General features: G+C 40.1%; 1 protein-coding gene across 1 annotated transcript in view; it reads left to right on the forward strand.

The window, feature by feature from the left end:
* LOC140742081 (monocarboxylate transporter 5-like) overlaps nt 1–22,634 on the forward strand; it is a 155,208-nt gene that overhangs the window by 107,191 nt on the left and 25,383 nt on the right. Inside the window, exons 9-11 of the mRNA XM_073072903.1 lie at nt 11,396–11,539; nt 13,651–13,812; nt 20,508–21,179. Of these exons, the coding sequence (XP_072929004.1) occupies nt 11,396–11,539; nt 13,651–13,812; nt 20,508–21,179 (978 nt within the window). The remainder of the gene's footprint in view (nt 1–11,395; nt 11,540–13,650; nt 13,813–20,507; nt 21,180–22,634) is intronic.

Here is a 22,634-nt window from a genome sequence, read left to right on the forward strand (position 1 = left end):
CCTGCAATAAGGCTATGTCCATCCTTTCCTTTTTCAGGTTTAGTAGGATTTTCTTTCTCTAGATTGGCAAATGACTCCCCTTAATGTTCCAAGAGCACAATTGTAATATATTGCTGGTCAGAACCCTTTATAACAATCATGTGACTCCGGAGGAGAAGAAACCCGACTGAAGATCAGCTGAGCAGCAATAAGTAAATAAAAAAACACACAAAAAAACAAAGCGCCAACTGTGCTGAACAAGAGGACTTACCCCACACTTAAAGGGGAAATCTGAACCTTCTAGCACCCCATATTCTGCCCCCCTGCCAATATGGCACTTAGCATAGTCAAAAATGAAAACGGCGTAATTTATCAATCCACCGATTTGTTACCGTCATGTTTAAACTCCTTCAGGCTGGAGCAGCACCGCTAATTTAAACAAATAAACTGTATTAATCAAAACAAACGCGTTACCCATCCTATGAGATATCTTGCTGTCGAGTAATGAAAAGGTAAAATAAAGTGACCATCGAGCAAGTTATCATCCATAACCAGGGCTACACAATATACTGTATACATTCTTTAGCCCAACGTGTCCACAAAAGTTTTATCTTTGTCAGAAGAATCAAGTATCTTGGTGGTCCCGTTGCAGGTGATTTTTAGCACTGCCGGGTATAGCATAAAGTACTGGATTCTGGATTCCCTCAGCCGCTTCTTTACCTGGTCGAATTCCTTACACTTCTGAACAACAGCTGCCGAAAAACCTTGAAAAAACATAAGCCTGGATCCCTCATATATTAAAGTCTGGGCATCAGTCCCGCGGCATCTCGAAGCCTCCATCACTCTTTGCTTATCACTGAAATTATGGAACCACACGAGGACAGGTCAAGGGCGTTGGCCTGGGTCCGGTTTTGGAGCCAGCATACAGTGAGCTTTTTCCACTTTAATGCATCCAGCCTTGGTTTCCAAATCAAGGAAATTAGGCAGCCAGCCCTCAAAAAAACTTCGCTGGCTAGCTGCCTTCTATACCTTCAGTAGACCGATGATCTGTATGTTCTTCCTCCTACCTCTGTTGTCAAGGTCATTGATATAGTCAGACAGGCTTTGAACTTGCTTTCCTAGCGCCCGGATGTGGCTTTGGGCCTGATCAGCTACAGTCTGTACCACGGAGACTCGGCCCTCGGCCTCGGTCATTCTTGTATCAAGGTTTTTAAGCTCCAGTGTGTGGTTCTGGAGTGTTAGAGAGAGAGTGGAGCCAGCTTCTCATCCATCATTTTGGATATGTTCTCCGTAACTTCCTGAATTACTTGATGAAGAGCAGGGTCCAACGTGTTAGCATAGCTAGCAGCAGCTAGTTCCTCAGCCCCGGGCGAGTACTCTGTGCCGTCCATCTTGGCCGCCTTTTTAGTACTTTTCAATGACATGGTGTTGAAGCAGCTCAAAAAACATACTCATCAATGTTCATGTTATTAAATCCGACACGGGCATTTAAAAAAAAAGTTGAAATGGATAGGTTTATATGCGAAATTATCAGTGTTGTGGTGCTGAGCTCAGCAAAGCAGACCTTTCACTGTGCTGACATCTTGAACTCCAGAAGGCACAGTTTTAAGTTGCTTGGAAGCAGGTACAGAGGAGATGTCAGATAAGTTTTTTACACAGAGAGTGGTGAGTGCGTGGAATGGGTTGCTGGTGATGGTGGTGGAGGCAGATATGATAGGGTCTTTTAAGAGACTCCTGGATAGGTACATGGAGCTTAGAAAAACAGAGGGCTATGGGTAACCCTAGGTAATTTCTAAAGTAGGTACATGTTTGGCACAGCTTTGTGGGCTGAAGGGCTTGTATTGTGCTGTAGGTTTTCTATGTTTCTATGACTTGGAAATTTTACTGTATCCATCTCCTGACTTGTGCTTTCAGTAACATTTTTATGGATTTGCTTAGAGTATTTTTTTTGTCTTCATGGTGTGGTTTTTGCCAGGATACTCACTCACCAGCAGTTGGACATTCCAGGTAGAGGTGTATTTTTTACTACAATCAATTGAAACACCTTGACTGCACTCAGGTCTCCAAAAACAGATCTCAATTGAACTAATTATGTGACTTCTAAAACCAATTGGCTGCACCAGTGATGATTTGGTGTATCATACTAAAGGGGGAGAATATTTCTACAATCAAAGAATTTATGTTTTATATTTGTAATTTATTTTGATCACTTTGTAGAGATGTGTTTTCACTTTGACATGAAAGAGTATTTTTCTGTTGATCAGTGTCGAAAAAGCCAAATCAAATCAATAAACCAAGGGGGTGAATACTTTTAATAGGCAATGTGTATATACCTATTATGATTCTTATTTTTTATTATTATGTGATTGCAATGTACTGCTGCTGCAAAGCAACAAATTTCATAATGTATGGCAGTGATACTAAACCTGATTCTGATGCCTCTAGTACTGGGACAAAAGGATTCTGACTTTCTGCCCCTCAATGCCAAAGAGCTTCAATTAGGTCTTCCCTCAGCCTCCACGTTTGTCCAGTTTTATTACAAAGCATATGCTCTCATCCAAGCAGCATCCTGGTAAAATTCCTGTTACTGAGCTGAACAACACTTCACTTGTGAGTCTGTTGGGGTCATCTGTTGCATCCAGTGCTCCCGGTGCGGCCTCCTCTACATCGGCGAGACCCGACGCAGATTGGGGGACCGCTTCATCAAGCACCTCCGCTCCATCCGTCACAAAAGACAGGATCTCCTGGTTGCCACCCACTTCAACTCTGCTTCACATTCCCATTCAGATATGTCCATACATGGCCTCTTCTACTGCCATTTTCAATCTTTTTATTAATTTTCCAGTAAAAAATATACAAATCAGAGGAGAAGTTTTAGCAAACAAATAATACAAAAGACATATAAACAGCCAAAAAAGTATATATTGTCAAACTCAGATAAGTGTAATGTTACGCTGTTATATATATAATATAATCAAGAAACCACAACTCCTCTTAACAAATCGTAAAAAAAATGGAAATATTATTTAATAAAAGGAAAAAAGCCCTACTAAACTAAACTGAAACAAATAAAAAGGAAAAATAAGGAAAGAAAGACTGGGTAGTCCACTTGAGGATAAAATTAGAAGAAAAAGAAAGAGACAAAACATCCTTCCAGTCACTTCTAAAACTTCACAGATAAGAAAAGATTTTCCCTAAGAAAGAAAAATAAATAAATAAATAAATAAATAGAAATTAAATCATATGGAAGTATTGAATAAAGTGTCACTAGACTTGCTCAAAATTAAAAGATGTATCAAATGTCCGGCTTCTAATTTTCTCCAAAATTAAACATGACATAATGGAGGAGAGCCAATAAAAAACAGTAGGTGGATTAGAATCTTTCCAGTATAACAAGATAGCTCTCCTAGCCAGTAAAGTTGAAAAGGCTGTCACATGTTGAGCGGAAGCAGAAACTCTACCTGCTTCCTCAGGAATAATCCCAAAAATTGCTGTAAGTGAATTGGGTTGAACATCCACATCTATAACATTGGATAGTATTCTAAACACATCCCTCCAAAAATTATTTAAGCTTACACAGGACCAAAACATGTGAGTCAGAGTAGCCACCTCTGCGTTACATCTGTCACAAATAGGGCTTATATTAGGAAATACATGCGCCAATTTATCTTTAGACATATGTACTATTAGATATGTACTATGTACTATCATAAACTGAATTAAGGAATGGCGTGCACAGATAGATGATTTATTAACTAGATAATAAATTTTACTCCATTAATCATCTGAAAGTGAATGTTGAAGTTCTATTTCCCAAGTGTGTTGAACCCTATCATTAGGCGACATGCGAGCATTCATTAACTGTTTATAAATGATAGCTATTAATCGTTTTTGAAATGGTTTAAGCTGAAAAATAGCATAAGCCAAGTTTGAAGGGTAGACCAAGGGATAATTCAGTAGAAAATCACGTAAAAAATTCCTAACCTGTAAGTATCTAAAAAAATGTGTACTAGAGATATCATATTTATCCATTAACTGCAAAAAAGACATTAAACAATCCTGTAAAAACAATCTAAAGAAGTTTTTATTCCCTTAGTTTTCCACGTTAAAAAAGCCTTATCCAGAGTTGATGGTTTAAAAAAATTAGAATAGATATTACTAGAGAGTAGAAAATTAGTTAATTCAAAAAATCTACGAAACTGAAACCAGATTTTTAAAGTATTTTTAACAATAGGGTTGAGAGCTTGTCTACCCATTCTGGAGAACGAAAAAGGAAGGGGAGCTCCCAGTAAAGAAGCTAAAGAAAACCCCGTTACCAAATTCTCCTCCAAATGTAACCATGAAGGGCAATCCTGGTTATCTATATCATAAATCCAAAAAGTAATATAACGAATATTAATTGCCCAATAATAAAATCTAAAGTTTAGTAAGACCAGTCCGCCATCTTTTTCTGATTTTTGTAATAAAAGTTTATTCACTCTAGAGCTTTTGTTATTCCAAATGTAAGACAAAATCATAGAATCTATTTTATCAAAAAAAGTTTTCGGAATGAAAGAAGGAACTGCTTGAAATATATATAAAAATTTAGGTAAAATAACCATTTTTATACCATTTATTCGACTATCAATGACATCAACATAGGTGACCATTTAGAAAGCGCTTGTTGAATATATTCAATTAGAGGGGAGAAATTATACTTATATAGGCATATAGGTCTTTAAAATTTTTAGTAATTTTGATACCAAGTGAAATGGTTTTTAGCAATATTAAAAGGTATTTGATCATAATAATCAGAATAATTATTAATAGGAAAAATTCACTTTTATGTAAATTAAGTTCATATCCAGAGAAAATACTAAATTCCATAAATATAGATAGCATAAAAGGAATAGATCTTCTAGGGTCTGAAACGTAAACTAATAGATCATCTGCATATAACAAAACCTTATGTAATTTATCCCCTCTCCTAATACCCTGCACAGAATTAGAATCCCTAAGAGCAATAGCAAGTGGTTCTAAAACCAAACTAAATAATAAAAGACTAAGAGGACAACCCTGATGGGTTCCTCTATATAATCTAAAATAAGGAGACTTTTGATTATTAGTTATAACCGCAGCCACTGGGCCCTGATAAATCAATTTAATCCAGGAAATAAATCCCAGACCAAAATTAAACATCTTCAAAACCTGAAACAACTAAGGCCACTCCACCCTATCAAAGGCTTTCTCTGCATCCAGAGATACAATACATTCAGATTCTTTGACTGAGGGGGAATAAATGATATTTAACAATCTTCAAATATTAAAATGTGAGTACCTATTTTTAATAAATCCTGTTTGATCATTTGAGATAACGTTAGGCAAAATATTCTCAAGTCTATTAGCTAGAATCTTAGAGAGAACTTTAAAATCTAGATTCAATAAAGAAATAGGTCTATAGGATACACATTCCGGTGGCTCTTTTCCATTTTTAGGAATCAATGAAATTAATGCCTCAAAAAGTTTTTGGAAGGTTCCCAGAGGATATAGAATCGGTAAATGTTTGATGAAGATGTGGTATAAGCATTTCATGAAAAGTCTTGTAAAGTTCTACCGCATAACCATCAGGTCCCAGAGCTTTCCCTAATTGCATAGAGGATATAGCCTTGGCTATCTCCTCTTGTTTAATAGCTGCATCTAATATATCAACATCTTCAGCTGAAATTTGAGGTATATTTAACTTTTGTAAAAATCGATTCATAATAATAGTATTACCAGAGAATAGAAATCCATAACTATTTTATTAATGTCATAATGATCTAAAATTTCAATTCTATCTGGTCTACGAATTTTTAAAATCTGTCTTCTGACCATCCCAGCCTTTAAATGACCCGCCAAAAGTTTACCAGATTTTACCTATGTATATAAAATAAACTTTTAGATTTAAGAATTTGCTGTTCAATGGGAAAGGTCAGAAGCAAATCATACTGTGATTGAAGTTTGACCCTTTCTTTATATAGGTCTTCAGTAGGTTTAACTGAATACGCTTTATCTATTTCTCTAATTTTATTAATAAGCACTGACAATTCTGCTTAGTTTTCTTTCTCAAAGCTGCTGAGTATGAAATTATCTGGCCCCTAAGAAAAGATTTCAACGTGTCCCATATAACCAGGTTTGACATTCCTTCAGTTGTATTAAATTCAAAAGATATAGAAATTACCTCCTTAATAAAACTAACAAAAGCTGGATCCTGTAACAATACGGGATTCAGTCTCCACTGTGACATTTTCAAAAATCTATCCGAAAGCTTCAGGGTTAACTTCAAAGGCACATGATCCGACAACGTAATGATGTGATACGCACACTCAACAACGGAGTGTAGCAAACGTGTGTCTAAAAAAAAAGTAATCAATTCGAGAATAGTTATGATGCTAACGTGTGAGAAAAAAGAGAAATCTTTGTTGTTGGGGTATTTATATCTCCAGATATCGACCAGGCCATATTCTAATAAAAAAGAATTAATACACGCCGCCGCTTTATTGGGAAGCGGCGGATTGGTTGATGACCTGTCAATTGCCAGATTTAAACAACAATTAAAGTCACCACCCATGATCAACTTATATTCATTCAAATTCGGTAACTCAGAAAAAAGTTTCTTAAAAAATCAGAATTATCTCCATTAGGTGCGTATACACACACCAGAGCTACCTTTTGCTTGCATAATAAACCAGTAACAATTAAGTATCTTCCAATCGAATCAGTAATAGTATTAAAATGTACAAAAGGGATTTTGGGGGTAAGAAAGATAGATACGCCTCTTATTTTATTAGTCGACAACAAATCGTATAAAGGGCCTTTCCAAAATTGGAAAGATCTGTCCTCATCCTGTTTCCATATATGATTTTCTTGCGCAAAAATAATATCTGCGTTGTGTTTTTAATTTCTTAAAGATCTTTTTACGCTTAATGGGTGATTCACACTGTTCCAATTCCAAGATATTATATTAGTTTTATTAACATCCATGTTTAAAATTTGATGTAATATTATATAAAAGAAATGTTATGCAAGCACAGATTAAACCGAAAGGCATGGGTACAACTAGAAGGAGTGACGTATTTACGAAAAAAAAATCCATCAAAAGAACTGCCCAATCAAGAAAAAAAACCTACTCTAATAGTCCCCTCCCCCTTTCAAAAAGTGAGGAAAACAGTGACCAATAGGCTGGCCCCATGCTAAACTGATAACCTTTGACCTTATTCTCCATTTTGCAGCTATGTATATTAAGTTAAAACAAAAATCCTACCCAAAATAGCCATAATAAAAGGAACAAACAAAATTCAACTACTACAATGTTATGTCTAAGAGTAATAAAAACATAATCGGCAATGGCCATCTTAAAATCAACCTTAATCACATATTCAAAAAAGAATAAATCCAAGCAAATAATATTACAAAGTTCTTTCTCTCAAAAAAGAAAAAAGAATAAATGAGTATATATATAAAACAAACCTAAAACTATATTAGTATTGAGACAAACAAAAGAAATAAAAAGATTAATACACGACAGGTCCTGTGCGGACCATTAGAGTGTAATACTATAAAAGTTCCCCACAAAGCAGTTATGTATCTACTAATTATTCATAGGTAAAAAAAGGTTAATCAGCCATGTCCCATACTAGAGACTAAAAAAGTATAGAATAAACTTAACTCAGAAGATCCATAAACATCTCATACAGCAAAATACTTCAGAATTACCTATTGAGTAATCGGGTTAAGATTTTATTCAGTAATCCGCTCAACTTTAAGATTTTTAATGTACTCCCATCCCTCGTGCAGAGAGTAGATTCTCAGTGACTGAGACTTTTCAGGAAAAATTATCAGCTGTGCTGGATAACGAAAGGAGGGGTATAAATCTAATTTATACATTTCACTCATGACTTCTCGGTATTTCCTTCTTTCAGCAAAGATCTCAGGGGGATAATCTTCAACTTTACGAATTTCTGTCGATTTAAAGATTATCTTTCGCCTTTTTCTGGCTTCTCGAAGTATGGCTTCTTTGGTTGTATAATAATGCAGACAAAGTACAATTGGTCGAGGATGTAATTCAGGTGAACACCGAGAAAATGGAATTCTATGGACTCTGTCAATTAAAGGGCTGGCTTCCAGGGTCTCACTAAAAAGTGAGTACAACATATCTGAGAAGAATTTTAACAGATCGCCAGCTTCAGTATTTTCAGGCAGTTCCAGAATACGCAGATTCCTCCGATACCCTCTACTATCTAAATCAACCATTTTTTTCTTTGTTTTAGATAGTTCTGAGGTAATTACATTGATTTTCTTTTCCATCAAAGATAGCTTCACCTTGATCTTTAATAGTTTGCTTGAATAGATCATGTTCATTCTCAATTTGAATTGTAGTCTGCTTAAGTGTCTGAAGCTGAAAGTCCAAATTTTTCAGAGAATCTTGAACCGTAGAGATAGATTTTTCAAGCTTCCCGTTGGAGTCCGTCAGCTTATCAATCTCAGTGTTAAGCAACCTGAATTCTGACTTCATGTCTTGTATTGAAGAAAATATTCCTGCTAAAGTAACAGGTTCCTTCGCTTCTTGGTTTGTTTCATTTGCTCTGTTTCAGGAAAAGTCTTGCCACTTCTCAGTTCAATACCAGAATGACTTTTATCGGCCATTGTAACTAAATCGTAAATCCTTCAGTAGAAGTAATAAATCATCAAACTTAAAAGGGACCTGTCAGTGGGATATAAAGTATATAAAAAAAGTGGAGCCGCTGGGAATGTGACTTACTCCATGCGCTGCAAAATGCCGATTTCTCCTCTACTGCCATGATGAGGCCAAACTCAGGTTGGAGGAGCAACGTCTGGGTAGTCTCCAGACCCTTGGCATGAACATTGAATTCTCCAACTTCTGGTAATTCCCTCCCCTCCCTTCCCCATCCCACTTTCACTCTGCCTCCTCCTCCAGCTGCCTATCACCTCCCTCATGGTTCTGCCTCTGTCTACTACCCATAGTGCTTTCCTCTTACATTCCTTCTTCACCTCTCCTGCCTATCCTCTCCCTGCTTCCCCTCCACCACCCCTTGATCTTTCCTCTGATTGGTTTTTCACCTGGCACCTTCCACCCTCTCCCCACTTTCTTTATAGGGACCCTGCCCCCTCCTTCTTCAGCCCTGATGAAGGGTCTCAGCCTGAAACGTTGACTTTTCGTTTCCACGGATGCTGCCCGACCTGCTGAGTGTTGTGCATGTTGCTTTGACCCCAGCATCTGCAGAGTATTTTGTGTTAACCCCATTTGTTTCGTTACGGTTTTGTGATTTGTAGTGGAACAGGTGTTGACCATGCAGTAGTTCAGTTGTGGATTTCCCACTGCCTCTGCAGTGCCAAGAATACAATGACCTCTTTGGGCCTGTGGAGAGTGCTGGATATCAATGTTTTTAGAACACCTGTACTGGTTTATTGTTGTTTAACGAGAGTTGTTAAATGTTTAGAGTTCCTTCTCTCTTTTCTTGAGTGATTCACTTTTTATAATATGATCGCTTAATGCTTTCTATTTAAGTTTATTTTGATAGGCCTGGAGTTTCAGTGTTACTTGTACTATTTAAGTGGATGCTCGACTAGTGCTAATCGCTGAGTTTATATCTCAATGTTGCTTGACCAAGCCACCGATGTTCCGTTGGAATGCTTATGAGTAAACTCGGTGGCTTGGTCAAGCAACATTGAGATATAAACCCAGTGATTAGCACCAGTCGAGCATCCACTTAAATAGTACAAATAACACAATCTCCAGGCCTTTTTCCTGCACTTGGGTTCCAACATTGCCAGTGCACGTCATGACAGAGGGATAAATACACCAGATGCTGGAAGTCCAGAAGAACACACACAAAATGTTGGAACTCAGTAGGTCAGGCAGCATCTATGGAAATGAAAAAGTCAATGATTTGGGCTGAGAGATATAAATGCTGCATGTGGAGTGAGTGGCCCAGTGTCAGTGCCAACAGAGCCAAGTGTTGCATGAGCAACAGATACAGAAATGAGTGATCATTAATTGTGAATTTGGCTGGATGACAATCCAGACATGAGCATCTCCATTGATTGACAGGAGGCTGCTGAAGTGGTTCTCATCTCCAGGGGTCTCATTTTGACCTTTTTGGGGGAGCAATTTGAGTAAATCAATGATAACTAACCTACCTATTCAAATGTATTTATCACATGTACATCAAAACCTACAATGAAGTATATTATTTACATTAATAAGCAACACAACCTAGGAATGTGGGGGGGGACAGCCCGTAAAGTGTCACCACACATTCTGGCACCAACAAACATGGCACGTCCACAATGCTTGGCAGAACACCATGGTACACAACGAGCAACTAAACAACAGCAGAACAACCCCATTTCCTCCTTCCCATCCACCCACACACACGGACAGTCCTCCAGCTCCAGCCCCTATGCTTCGGCCTTCGAGGACTTCTGATTATTACTTGTAACAGTCACGGTCCATTGTACTGATAGGCCAAGGCTCAGTATGAATAATTTAACCAAGTGTAATTGAAGTTTAATCTTTTGGGAGTTACTCACTCCTTGTTTCAATTATTAAGAAGTCACATTGGAAACATTCCATTCTCCAGAATATAAAAGAGCAAATGTCAGTAATACTAGTATGGTAGCCCACCAAAAGATAATCATGCAGCTTATGGTCAGATATGGATGTTGTTTAAATTTCTACTTAGTAATTATAAATTTAAATAACATTTATGTTGGACAATAAAGGTGCCAAGATAGCATAGCAGTTAGCAGAACGCTCGGGGTGTTAAGTTCTGAGATCAATCCCAGCATCCTCTGTAAGGAGGAGTCTGTACATCCTCTGTGGAATATGTGGGTTTCCTCTGGGTACCCCGGGATCCTCCCACAGTCCAAAGACAAGCTGGTTAGTAGGTTAATTGATCATTGTAAATTGTCCCATCATTCAGCTAGGTTTAATCAGAGCTTGCTGGGATTATCTCAGCAAATTAATAAATAAGTCATACAGATTTCCCAGCTTTTTCATAATTTTCATGTCCGCCTGCCTTCATTTCCTTCCTGGAGGCCTTGCCAGCTAGATTGTTCTCTGGCAATCATTCCATGTAGGAAGTTAGCTGTACACCAGGAAAGATAATTCCACCATGAGCAAAGAAATATAGGCCAATTCCTGACTTTATTCCCTACACAGTTTGGAGGGCTTACTCGACTTTTAACAGCATGTCTCCCCTCAGTCCTGCACCACAATGTCAGACTGGAATTTTGTGTTTGAGATGGAATATGAATGAAAGTGTCCTACCTTGTTGTACAACCTATGAACTGGAGCAGTTCTGAGAATAACCAGGTGACGTGGTCCAACACTTCTCACCTTTCATTGCAGATATCTGTCATGTGTGTCTTCCAGGTCCCATTGCTGTCATATTCTGTGCAAAAATTGGTGAAAAGCAGACTGGAATTCTGGGAGGAGCCATGGTCTCTACTGGATTGTTCTTAAGCACCTACATTGAACAAGTTGCCTTCCTGTATGTCACCCTTGGCTTATTGGCAGGTGAGGGCAGTATTTACTGAAATGTACAGGAGCAGTGACCTTTCTCCAGGCTATTTATAAACTCCCCTGCCTCTGCCTTCCCTGTACAATGGGCACAGTCACAGTAAGCTAATTGGACAAATGGGGATGATTTTTATATAGGGAGATGTTCAATTATGCATGGGCTAGTATTGACTTGTTGGTCTGGGTATTATTCTTGCTCTGGGTGCAAGAGATCCCATGTTCAAATTCCGAACAAGCCCAGCTTTGGGTACCATGGAAACATAGTGGTTAACGTGATGCAATGACAGCTTGGAGTTCAATTCCGTGTCCACTGTAAGGAGTCTGTACGTGCTCCTGTGGAATATGTGGGTTTTCTGGTTTCCTCCCACAGTCCAAAGATATATCAGCTGGAAGGTTAATTGATCATTCTAAATTGTTGTGGGATTAGGCTGGGATTAAGTTGGGGTTGTTGGGGTGGCTCTGCTTGAAGTGCCGGAAGAGCCTATTCTGTGCTAAAATGGGAGAGTCCATGATCATGCCTCAAAACAGAAGGATGCCCTCTCAGAACAGAAAAGAAGAGGAATTTCTTTAGCCAGAGGGCAATGAACCTGTCAAGTTCTTTGCCACAGATGGCTATGAAGGCCAAGGCATTGGGTATTTTTAAAGCAGAGGTTACTAGGTTCCTGATTAGTAAGGGCAGGGTCAAAAAGTTATGGGGAGAAGGCAGGAGAATGGGGTTGATAAGAATAATAAATCAGCCAAGATGTAATGGGAGAGTAAATTAGATGGGCTCAATGGCCCAATTCTGCACATATGTTATATGGTTTAAAAGGTGAAAGCTCGGATCGTAATCCAAACCTAATCAGTGTGGATGTCTCTATTAACCATTCCTCAGTGCATAATAGGAAATCCCTCCATCATTCACACACACATGACCCCAGCAGTAGAGGTTATAGCTGATATCTTTGGACACAACCACTAAGGAGGGCTATATGTGGAATGGCTTATGGTATAGAAAGCAGTGCTGCCCTGCTGATGGAGAGATTGCCCCACAATAGTGTAGCAGTTAGTGTGACACTATTATAGCTCAGGCCATTGGAGTTCGGAGCTCATGTCTGTGAGGAATTTATACATTTTCCCTTTGAGCTTACCCTGCGTCTTCTGGTTTCCTCCCACAGTCCAAAGACATACTGGTTAGTAAGTTAATTAGTCATTGTGAAATGTCCTGCGGTTAGGCTAGGGTTAAATTGGTGGTTTGCTGGACAATGCGGCATGTTGGGGTGGAAGGGCCCATTCCTCACTGTATCTCTTTCTAAGACTAAACCAAAATAAAATTAAATTAAATGATCTATGCCAATGCTCCTTATCAATCCTCTGCTACATTTGAGAAGTTAATTTCTTCCACTCCACCTTCTCTATCCTCCTGGAGGTCTCCTTGTCTCATTCCTGAAGCCTTGAAATCTGCGTTATTTCATCTAACCTGGGCGTCAAATACCTTTCCACTCACCTACTTTAATAGATGTACTTTAAAGATTTGTTCATCGCATATACATCAAAAAGATACAGTGAAATACATGCTTTGCATCACTGGTCACTGCAATTCAAGAATTATGCTGGGGCAGCCCACAAGGGTTGCACACTTCTGACACCAACGTAACAGGCCCACAACTCATGAATCCTAACTGTGTGCCTTCAGAGCACAGGAGGAAACCGGAGCAGCTGGAGGAAACCCACGTGGTGTTGGGGCAGAATGTACAAACTCCTTACAGACAGCGACGAGAATTGAACCCCGACTGGTGATCATTACAATGCCAGTGATGAAATGAAAAACAACTTTTGCAAGACAGTTCAAACAAATTTGACAGCAATCCATATGAGAAGAAATTAGGACTAGCTTGGCAAAAGGAGGCTGTTTGAAGGAAAGGCAAAAAGGAGGGCACAGCGGCAGAGACCTAAACTGACACTGAGGCAGTCGTTGCCCCGTTCTGATCAGGATAGTGGCCCAGTTGCTCCACAGCATCACACAATATTAGACTTCTGCTGGTGAGGACATCCCTCAGGTAATGACCATCTAGAGATAACTTGTTCTGAAAACCAGTGGGTACATCTTCCTTAATTTCTCTTTTCAGGATGTGGTTTTGCCTTTCTGTCCCAGGCGGCAGTTCTTAATACAACCAGATACTTCCGTAGAAGGCTCAGCATGGCCTGCGCCATTTCTCGTTCAGGTACAGGCCTAACCTTTATCCTGGCTCCATTTATTCAGTATTTGCTCGATGAATATGGCTGGCAAGGTGAGCTTCTAACTAAATCCTCAATGCAATTGAATTATTTCACCTCTAAACCTTGTATTTATTTTGTACTTGAGCATAAGGATATAGTTACAGACTTTAATCAACCATTGGTCATATACTGTAAAGCTAAAGTCTACTATACTTACATTTTCACTGTTAGCCAATCTCAGACACAGACACTATTGGGATGTAGCACTGTCTTCTAACACAGCTGATTTTCTTGGCTGCAGTTGTTCAAGGATCAGCTTTATTCAGTGGATTCCGGTTAATTGAGACACATCGGGCCTAGTACATTTTGGCACAATTAAGTGCCTGCCCTAATTACTTGAATTTATGTGGAAATAGTTAAAAAGAAGTTTAAAAAACAAATTGGGTAATGAATTCTGTATTTAAATGAAATACAGAACAAATTAGAAAACCTCCAATACTACAACAGCACTATAAACTTCTGTATTAGTTCCTAAAACATATCGACCGAGGAATTCATTTGTGTTCTTTTGACTGTAAATGAACAAAATTAATGCAGACACCCAGTGCAGTTTGCCTTCATATAATGCTGTTGATGATTACATGCTCCAGATCTTCATTTTTATTCTAACATTTAAGATGATTGTCGATACCTTCAAATTCTTGTGATTTGTAACTTATTGGAGTAGTGAAATCGTTTCATTTTTCACTTCCATTGAGTCTGCTCTGCCATTCAATCATGAGCTGACCAAATTCCTCTAGTCAACCCCCCACTTCCTTGCCTTCTCTCCATACCCTGGCTAATCAAGAACCTATCTATCTCTGCCTTAAATGCACCCAATAACTTGGCCTCCACAGCTGCTCCTGACAACAAATTCCACAGATTTACCAACCACTGACTGAAGTAATTTCTCTACATCTCTGTTCTAAATGGACGTGCTTCAATCCTGAAGACGTGCCCTTTTGTCCTAGACTCCCCTACCATGGGGAATAGCTTTGCCATATCTAATCTGTTCAGGCCTTTTGACATTTGGAATGTTGAATTCTCTCCCCATCTAAATGATAGTCTGCCTGTTTATTTCTTCCACCAAAGTGCATGATCATACAACTTTCCAATATTTCATTTGCCACTTCTCTGCCCATTCCCCTAAACTATCTAAGTCTCTCTGCAGGCTCTCTGTTTCCTCAATACTACCTGCTCCTCCACCTATCTTCGTATCATTGGCAAATGTAGCCACAAATCCATTAATCCCATAGTCCAAATCATTGACATACGTCGTAAAAAGCAGTGGTCCCAACACTGACCCCTGTGGAACTCCACTGGTACCAACCAGCAGCCAGCCAGAATAGGATCCCTTTATTCCCGCTCTCTGTTTTCTGCCGATCAGCTGATGCTCCACCCATGCTAGTAACTCCCCTGTAAGTCCACGGGCTCTCATCTTGCTAAGCAGCCTCATGTGCGGCACCTTTTCAAAGGCCTTCTGAAAATCCAAGTACACCACATCTACTGCATCTCCTTTGTCTACCCTGCTTGTAATTCCCTCAAAGAATTGCAGTAGGTTTGTCAGGCAGGAATTTCCTTTCAGGAAACCATGCTGTTTTTGCCCTATTTTGTCATGTGCCTCCAGATATTCCATAATCTCATCCCTAACGATCGATTCCAACAACTTCCCAACCACTGATGTCAGGCTAACAGGTCTAAAGTTTCCTTTCTGCTGCCTCCCACCCTTCTTATATAATGGAGTAGCATTTGCAATTTTCCAGCCATCCAGTACAATGCCAGAATCTATCAATTCTTAAAAGATGATTGTTAATTCCTCCGCAATCTCACCAGCTATGTCCTTCAGAACCCGAGGGTGCATTCCATCAGGTCCAGGAGATATATCCACCCTCAGACCATTAAGCTTCCTGAGCACCTTCTCAGTCGTAATTTTCACTGCACATACTTCTCTTCCCTAACACTCTTGAAAATCCAGTATACTGTAGACATCTTCCACTGTGAAGACTGATGACATTCAGTTCCTCTGCCATCTCTGCATCTCTCATTACAGTATCTCCAGTGTCATTTTCTATTGGTCCTATATCTACCCTCAACTCTCTTTTGCCCTTTATATACTTAAAAAAAGCCTTTAGTATCTTCTTTGATATTAGTCACCAGCTTTCTTTCATAATTCATCTTTTCCTTCCTAATGACCTCCTTAGTTTCCTTCTGCAAGTTTTTAAAATCTTCCCCGTCCTCTATCTTCCCACTAGTTTTGTCTTCCTTGTATGCCCTCTCTTTTGCTTTTACTTCATTTGTCAGCCACTGTAGTGTCCTTCTTCTATCCAATAATTTCTTCTTATTTGGAATATATCTGTCTTGCACTTCCCTCATTATTCACAGAAACTCCAGCCATTGCTGCTCTGCTGTCCTTCCTGCTAGTGTCCCTTTCCAGTCAACTTTGGCCAGTTCCCCTCTCATGCCATTGTAATTTCCTTTATTCCACTGAAATACCAACACGTTGGAATTTAGTTTCTCTTGATCATATTGTGATCACTGTGCCCTAGCAGTTCCTTAACCTCAAACTCCCTTATCAACTCTGGATCATTGCACAACAGTTGATCCCCTAGTGGGCTCAACAACAAGCTGTTCTAAAAAGCTATCCCTTAGGCGTTCTACAAATTCTCTCTCTTGTAGTCCAGTACTGGCCTGGTTTTCCCAATCCTCTTTCATGTTAAAATCCCCAACGATTATCACGACATTGCCCTTCTGACACACCTTTTCTATCTCCTGCTGTAATTTGTAATCCACATCCCGGCTGCTGTTTGGAGGCTGGTATACAACTGCCATTAGGGTCCTTTTACCCTTGCCATTTCTTAACTCAACCCATAGAGACTCTACATCTTCTGATTCTATGTCATCCCTTTCTAATGATTTAATATTATTTCTTATACACAGGGCCACACCACCCCCTCTGCCTACTAAGCTATCTTTCTGATACACCGTATATCCTTGGATGTTCAGCTCCCAATGACAGCCATCCTTTAGCCAAGTTTCAGAGATGGCCACAATGTCATACTTTCCAATCTGTAGCTGAATTTCAAGATTGTCCATTTTATTTCTTACGCTGCGTGCATTCAAATATAACACTTCCAGTCCAGTATTTCTTGCTTCATGTTTTAACTACACCACACCTCTATTGCCCTGTAACTCATCCCACTGGCTGTGATTATCCCTCATCTCCTGCCTGACCTTTCTATTATCTCTGTTACACGCTATCTTTGATTTAGTTCTGTTTTCCCCTTCCTCAGCCCTATCACTCCAGTTCCCACTCCCCTGCCAAATAAGTTTAAACCCTCCCTAACATCTCTATTAAACCTGCCTGCTAGGATATTGGACCCCTTTGGGTTTAGGTGTAACCTGTCCTTTTTGTACCAGTCATACTCCCCCCCCCCCAGAAGTTACCCCAATGACCCAGGAGCCCGAAGCCCTGCCCCCTACACCAGTCTTTCAGCGACGCATTACTATGCCTGATCATGATATTCTTGTGCATGTGTCACAGGCAGCAATCCTGAGATAGATAGATAGATAGATAGATAGATAGATACTTTATTCATCCCCAAGGGGAAATTCAATGTTCCTCCAGTATGATATCACATAAACACAAGACAGACCAAGACTAACTGACCAAAAAACCACATAATTATAACATACAGTTACAACAGTGCAAAGCAATACCATAATTTGATAAGAGCAGACCATGGGCACGGTAAAAAAAGTCTCAAAGTCCCAGATAGCCCATCATCTCACGCAGATGGCAGAAGGAAGAAACCTCCAACGTGGCTTCCTACCCAACTCCCTGAATTCTCTCTTCAGGGCGTCCTCCCTTTTTCTACCAAAGTCATTGGTACCAACGTGTACCAATACTTCTGGCTGTTCACCTTCTTCCTTCAGAATACTCTGCACCCGATCCGTGACATCCCATACCTTGGCACCTGGGAGGCAACACACCATGAGGGTATCTTTATCAGACTGGCAGAACCTCCTGTCTGTTCCCCTCACTATGGAATCTCCTATGACTACCGCATTCCTCATCTTCTTCTTTCCCTTCTGCACCATGGAACCAGGCTCAGTGCCATAGACCATAGTTGTCCTCTGTTAGGTTACCCCCCTCAACAGATTACTGAGGGGATGACCACAGGGGTGTTCTCTACTACCTGAGCTCTTCCCTTCCCTTCCTGACAGTCACCCACTGATCTAACTCCTGCAGCCTCAGGGTGACTAACTCCCAGTAGCTCCTCTCTATCTCCCACTCACTGTCCCGAATAAGCTGTAGGTCATCAAGCTTCAGCTCCAGATCCCTAACACGGTCTCTCAGGAGCTGCATCTCAATGCACCTGGCGCAGGTGTGGCCATCTGGGAGACTGGAAGATTCCCAAGATTCCCACATCTGACATCCAGAGCAAAGTACTAACCCTACAGCCATGCTCTCTTTTCCTCAAAAATTGCAAGGAAAAATGAAGTCTACTTACCCAGTTACTTTGCTGAAGCCCAAATGAACCAAAGCCCAAATGAACCAAAGCCCTAATGAACCAAAGCCCAAATGAACCAAAGCCCAAATAAACCAAAGCCCAAATGAACCAAAGCCCAAATAAACCAAAGCCCAAATGAACCAAAGCCCAAATAAACCAAAGCCCAAATGAACCAAAGCCCTAATGAACCAAAGCCCTAATGAACCAAAGCCCTAATGAACCAAAGCCCAAATGAACCAAAGCCCAAATGAACCAAAGCCCTAATGAACCAAAGCCCAAATAAACCAAAGCCCAAATGAACCAAAGCCCTAATGAACCAAAGCCCAAATGAACCAAAGCCCAAATGAACCAAAGCCCAAATGAACCAAAGCCCAAATGAACCAAAGCCCTAATGAACCAAAGCCCTACCTCTCAGACTCAGACCAGTCTGATGGTGACCACTCCTTTCATGACTGCTCCACTAGGCAGGGTCTCCTTTTTATACCAGAACCTTCCCTGCTCTCCAACACACAATTGGTGCTCCAGTTATAGCTGATTCCCATGAAGCTCTCCCTTTTAAACTTCACTCTCGGACCCGTGTGCCATCTCCTCTGTTGTAGTTCTCCAACTCACAACTGGTGCACTGGTTATGATACATTTTCATGTATTAGGAATTTGCTGTGGTATGTTAGCACAACATGCAAAAAAAAACAACACATTCAATAATTCTAATGAATAAAAAATATACATAGAAATTAGTTTGAGGTTAAAGCACAGATTTGGAATAAAATGTACATAAATGCCAGCATGTATTCACAATGTAAACAGCATTTTCAAAGGTGCTTTAAAGTGTTTCCAGTGCAGTGTGATGTTGGGGTATTAGGTAGGGGGGGCAGCGAGGCTAATCAGATTAACTCCCTGGGGAAGAATCATTTAAGATGGCGTGAAGTTTTTGTTTCCATTGCCCCATAGCACTTTTCAGAGGGAGATTTTGAAAAGGCAGTTTGTTGGGTGAATAGTGTCCTCAATGATTTTTTCCCAGCCACTTCTTCACCCTCATCCTTTTCTGCTGATCTGACAGTTCACTGTATTTTTCATATATCGTTCATATTTTTCATATACCATATATGGTTTGGTTGCACCAAACCAGACAGTAATGGGAATGATGGAATTTTACTAACAGCCAAGAGAAGTATTGGTTAGTTGGGTATGATTTTCACTTTGGGTGCAAGTGATCCTGGGTTTAGATCCCAGACAAGCCAGTCTTTTATGGGCAGTACAGTAGTGCCAGCGACTTGGGTCACATTCCCCCGCTGTTGTAGGGAGTTTGTATGTTCTCCCCATGACTGCATGAGTTTCCTCCTGGATATCTGGATCTCTGGTTTCCTTCCACTTTCCAAAGACGTACAGGTGAGGGTCAGTAGGTTAATTGGTCACATGGGTTTAATTGGGTGGTGCAGGCTTGTTAGGACAGAAGGGCCTGTTACTGTTATTTAAATAAATAAAAACATTCTCTGCCGAGCCCTTTTGTTAATGAATCTGCCCTCATACCTTCGTAATTTCCTTAGCTCAGATGGTAAACCTCATTTCAGGTTGAACCACATCACATCAATGCAAAATTAAATCACATTTGCAAACTATTTCTTGGGGAAGAGGCAGTGCAGGAACAATAGAGCAAACAACAACCAAATAATATGAATCAGTGAGGGGGAGCACTGGCAAATGAGCTTCCTGACATGAAGTCATATCAGATAGATACTCGGGTTGGAGAAAGGACTGCAGTACCTTGGTTTCCTTTGTGCCTGAAGGATACACTCTAGACTGACCTTATGAAGTTTTGCTTGTACTTAAAATCTCCCTCAACCACTCAATTAGATCATAAAGTTGCTCAAGATGAAGGGTTCCAGCCCAAAACATTCCTTTCCATAGAGTAGATGCAACCTGATCTGCTGAGTTCCTCCAATATTTTGTCTGTGTTATTATGTATTTCTTGTATCTTAAGAATGTTGTATTTATCATTTTTCCTGTATATCTGTCTCTATTCAATTAGCTCATTGCAGATATATAACTAATCAAAGGTGTGCAATACTTTAAAAAGTGGAAATATATCCTGATACTTTTAATTTATTTTTAGGATTCTATTTTTTCCCCTGCCATTTTCAAATGGAAAGACATATTTAAGTTTGTGCCTTTCTAAGTGATTTAAAGTGAATTACTTTAATGCTCATATCATGCAGGCTCCGTTCTCATCCTGTGTGGATTAACACTGCACTTAATTCCACTTGGCATGTTGAACCGTCCAATTTACTTGAAGCAAGATGTGGCCGAGACCTGTGACTGGAGACAGACGAGGTTGAGTCTGCTTGAAGAGAAAAAGGATGTAAACACTGAAGGGGAGTCACTGTTTCCAGTCAGTCACCACAAGCCCGTGGAAGCACCTGCTCTCCAGATATGGAATGGCCTAGAGGAACCTAGCATTTTATTGCATGATGGGAAACAGGCTGGTGAGCAAAACTGTTGCACCCCCAATGACTTGTCTATTTTGGAGCCCAGGGAACTCTCCTTATCTCAAGACCCTTCCCTTTTAAGTCAGATGCATTCCTCTCCCCAAACAAGCTGCAGAGTCCCAAACAAAAGGTCAAATCAGTTTGTGGCCTCCATTGCCATGCCAACTGATATGAGACACAAGGGCTTCTGCAGAGAATTTGGTGACCAACTGAAATCCATTTCTGTCGACATGAAAAACCTTATTGATTTGACTCTGCTTGTGAACCCAATGTTTATTATTTTCACTTTATGCTGTTTCTTCAGTCAACTGGCCTACTTCATACCTTATTTTCACCTGGTCGCTAAGGCCAAGGCTTTGGGCATTGAGCCAGTTCAAGCAACCTTACTCATTTGTGTATCTGGTGAGTATGTTGTTGTATAATTACATTGATAAACAGTTGGTCTGATGTGCACATTTGAAACTCACACAGCATATATGCACATGCACCACACACACATTACATGCACGTGCGCACGCACGCACGCACGCACATACACACACACACACACACACGCATACACGCACACACACACACGCACACACACACACACGCGCGCACACACGCACGCACACACACACACACACACACGCACACACACACACACACACACGCACGCACGCACGCACGCACGCACGCACACACACACACACACACACACACACACACACACATGCACTAGATACATTGGTAATTAGGTAGCAATATTTGGATGTAGGTTGCAATGACAAAATTTGATTTATAGAATAAAAGTCATATTTCTATAGTGTCTTTCACAACCTCTGGATGTGTTAAAGCTCCTTACATCCACCAAAGTGATGATGAAGTTGAATAGCTGTTGTAAGATAAATAAGTAATTGGTTTATGCACAGCAAGCTCCAGGAGCAGCATTGTGATAGTGACCAAATAATCAAGCTCTGTTTCAAGTTTATTGTCATTCAGTTGTACACATGAATACCAGCAAACAATACAATGTTGCTCAGGGCCAAGGAGGAGGAACGTTCTATTTCTGCTGGAAATAGAAAAGTAGGAATCCACATTTTGCCATGTTGCATTATTCATCCCATTCTCCCTGCTCTCAACTGGACATTCGGTGCTCAGGAATATATATACTGTTTATTCTAAGTATTTTCTCTGGAGACACTTGGTGTTGAATCTATGTCAGTTTTCAGAACAATCCCATTCCCTCAATTCACACAAAATGCTGATGGAACTCAGTGGGCCGAGCAGCATCGATGAAAAAGAGTAAACTGTCGATGTTTCAGGCTGAGACCCATCAGCAGAACTGACTCTACTCCATACATGTCATATAACATCAGCTACACTCTTTTCCATTGTTGCTGTCTGGCCTGCTGAGTTCCTCCACCATCTTGTGTGTGTTGACTGGATTTCCAGCATCCGCAGATTTTCTCTTGTTTGTGATTACTTGCCTGTGATCTATTCTCTCACACTTGCCTGTTATCAGACTCTGATGCACACACCAGGACAACGGCTTAGTTAAGATGCATTGACCAGGTTAATAAATCACAGATGCAGGCACTTTGACTGAACTCATCCATGCCGACCTTGGTTTCCACTATGCAAGTCGCATTTGGCCCAGATCCCTCTAAACCCCTTTTGCCCATTTATTTATCCCAATGTATTTTAAATGTTGTTATCATACTTGCCTCAAACACTTTCTCTGGCAGCTTTTTCCATATACCTCTGTGTGAAGAATTTCCTTCACAAGACCTTATTAAATCTTTCATCTCTCACCTTAACCCTTGGCCATCTAATTTTTAGTTTCCTTTTGCTGGGGGAAATTAAAATAATTTGCAT

Source organism: Hemitrygon akajei, chromosome 19 (genome assembly GCF_048418815.1).
Source record: "Hemitrygon akajei chromosome 19, sHemAka1.3, whole genome shotgun sequence".
Lineage (NCBI taxonomy): Eukaryota > Metazoa > Chordata > Chondrichthyes > Myliobatiformes > Dasyatidae > Hemitrygon > Hemitrygon akajei.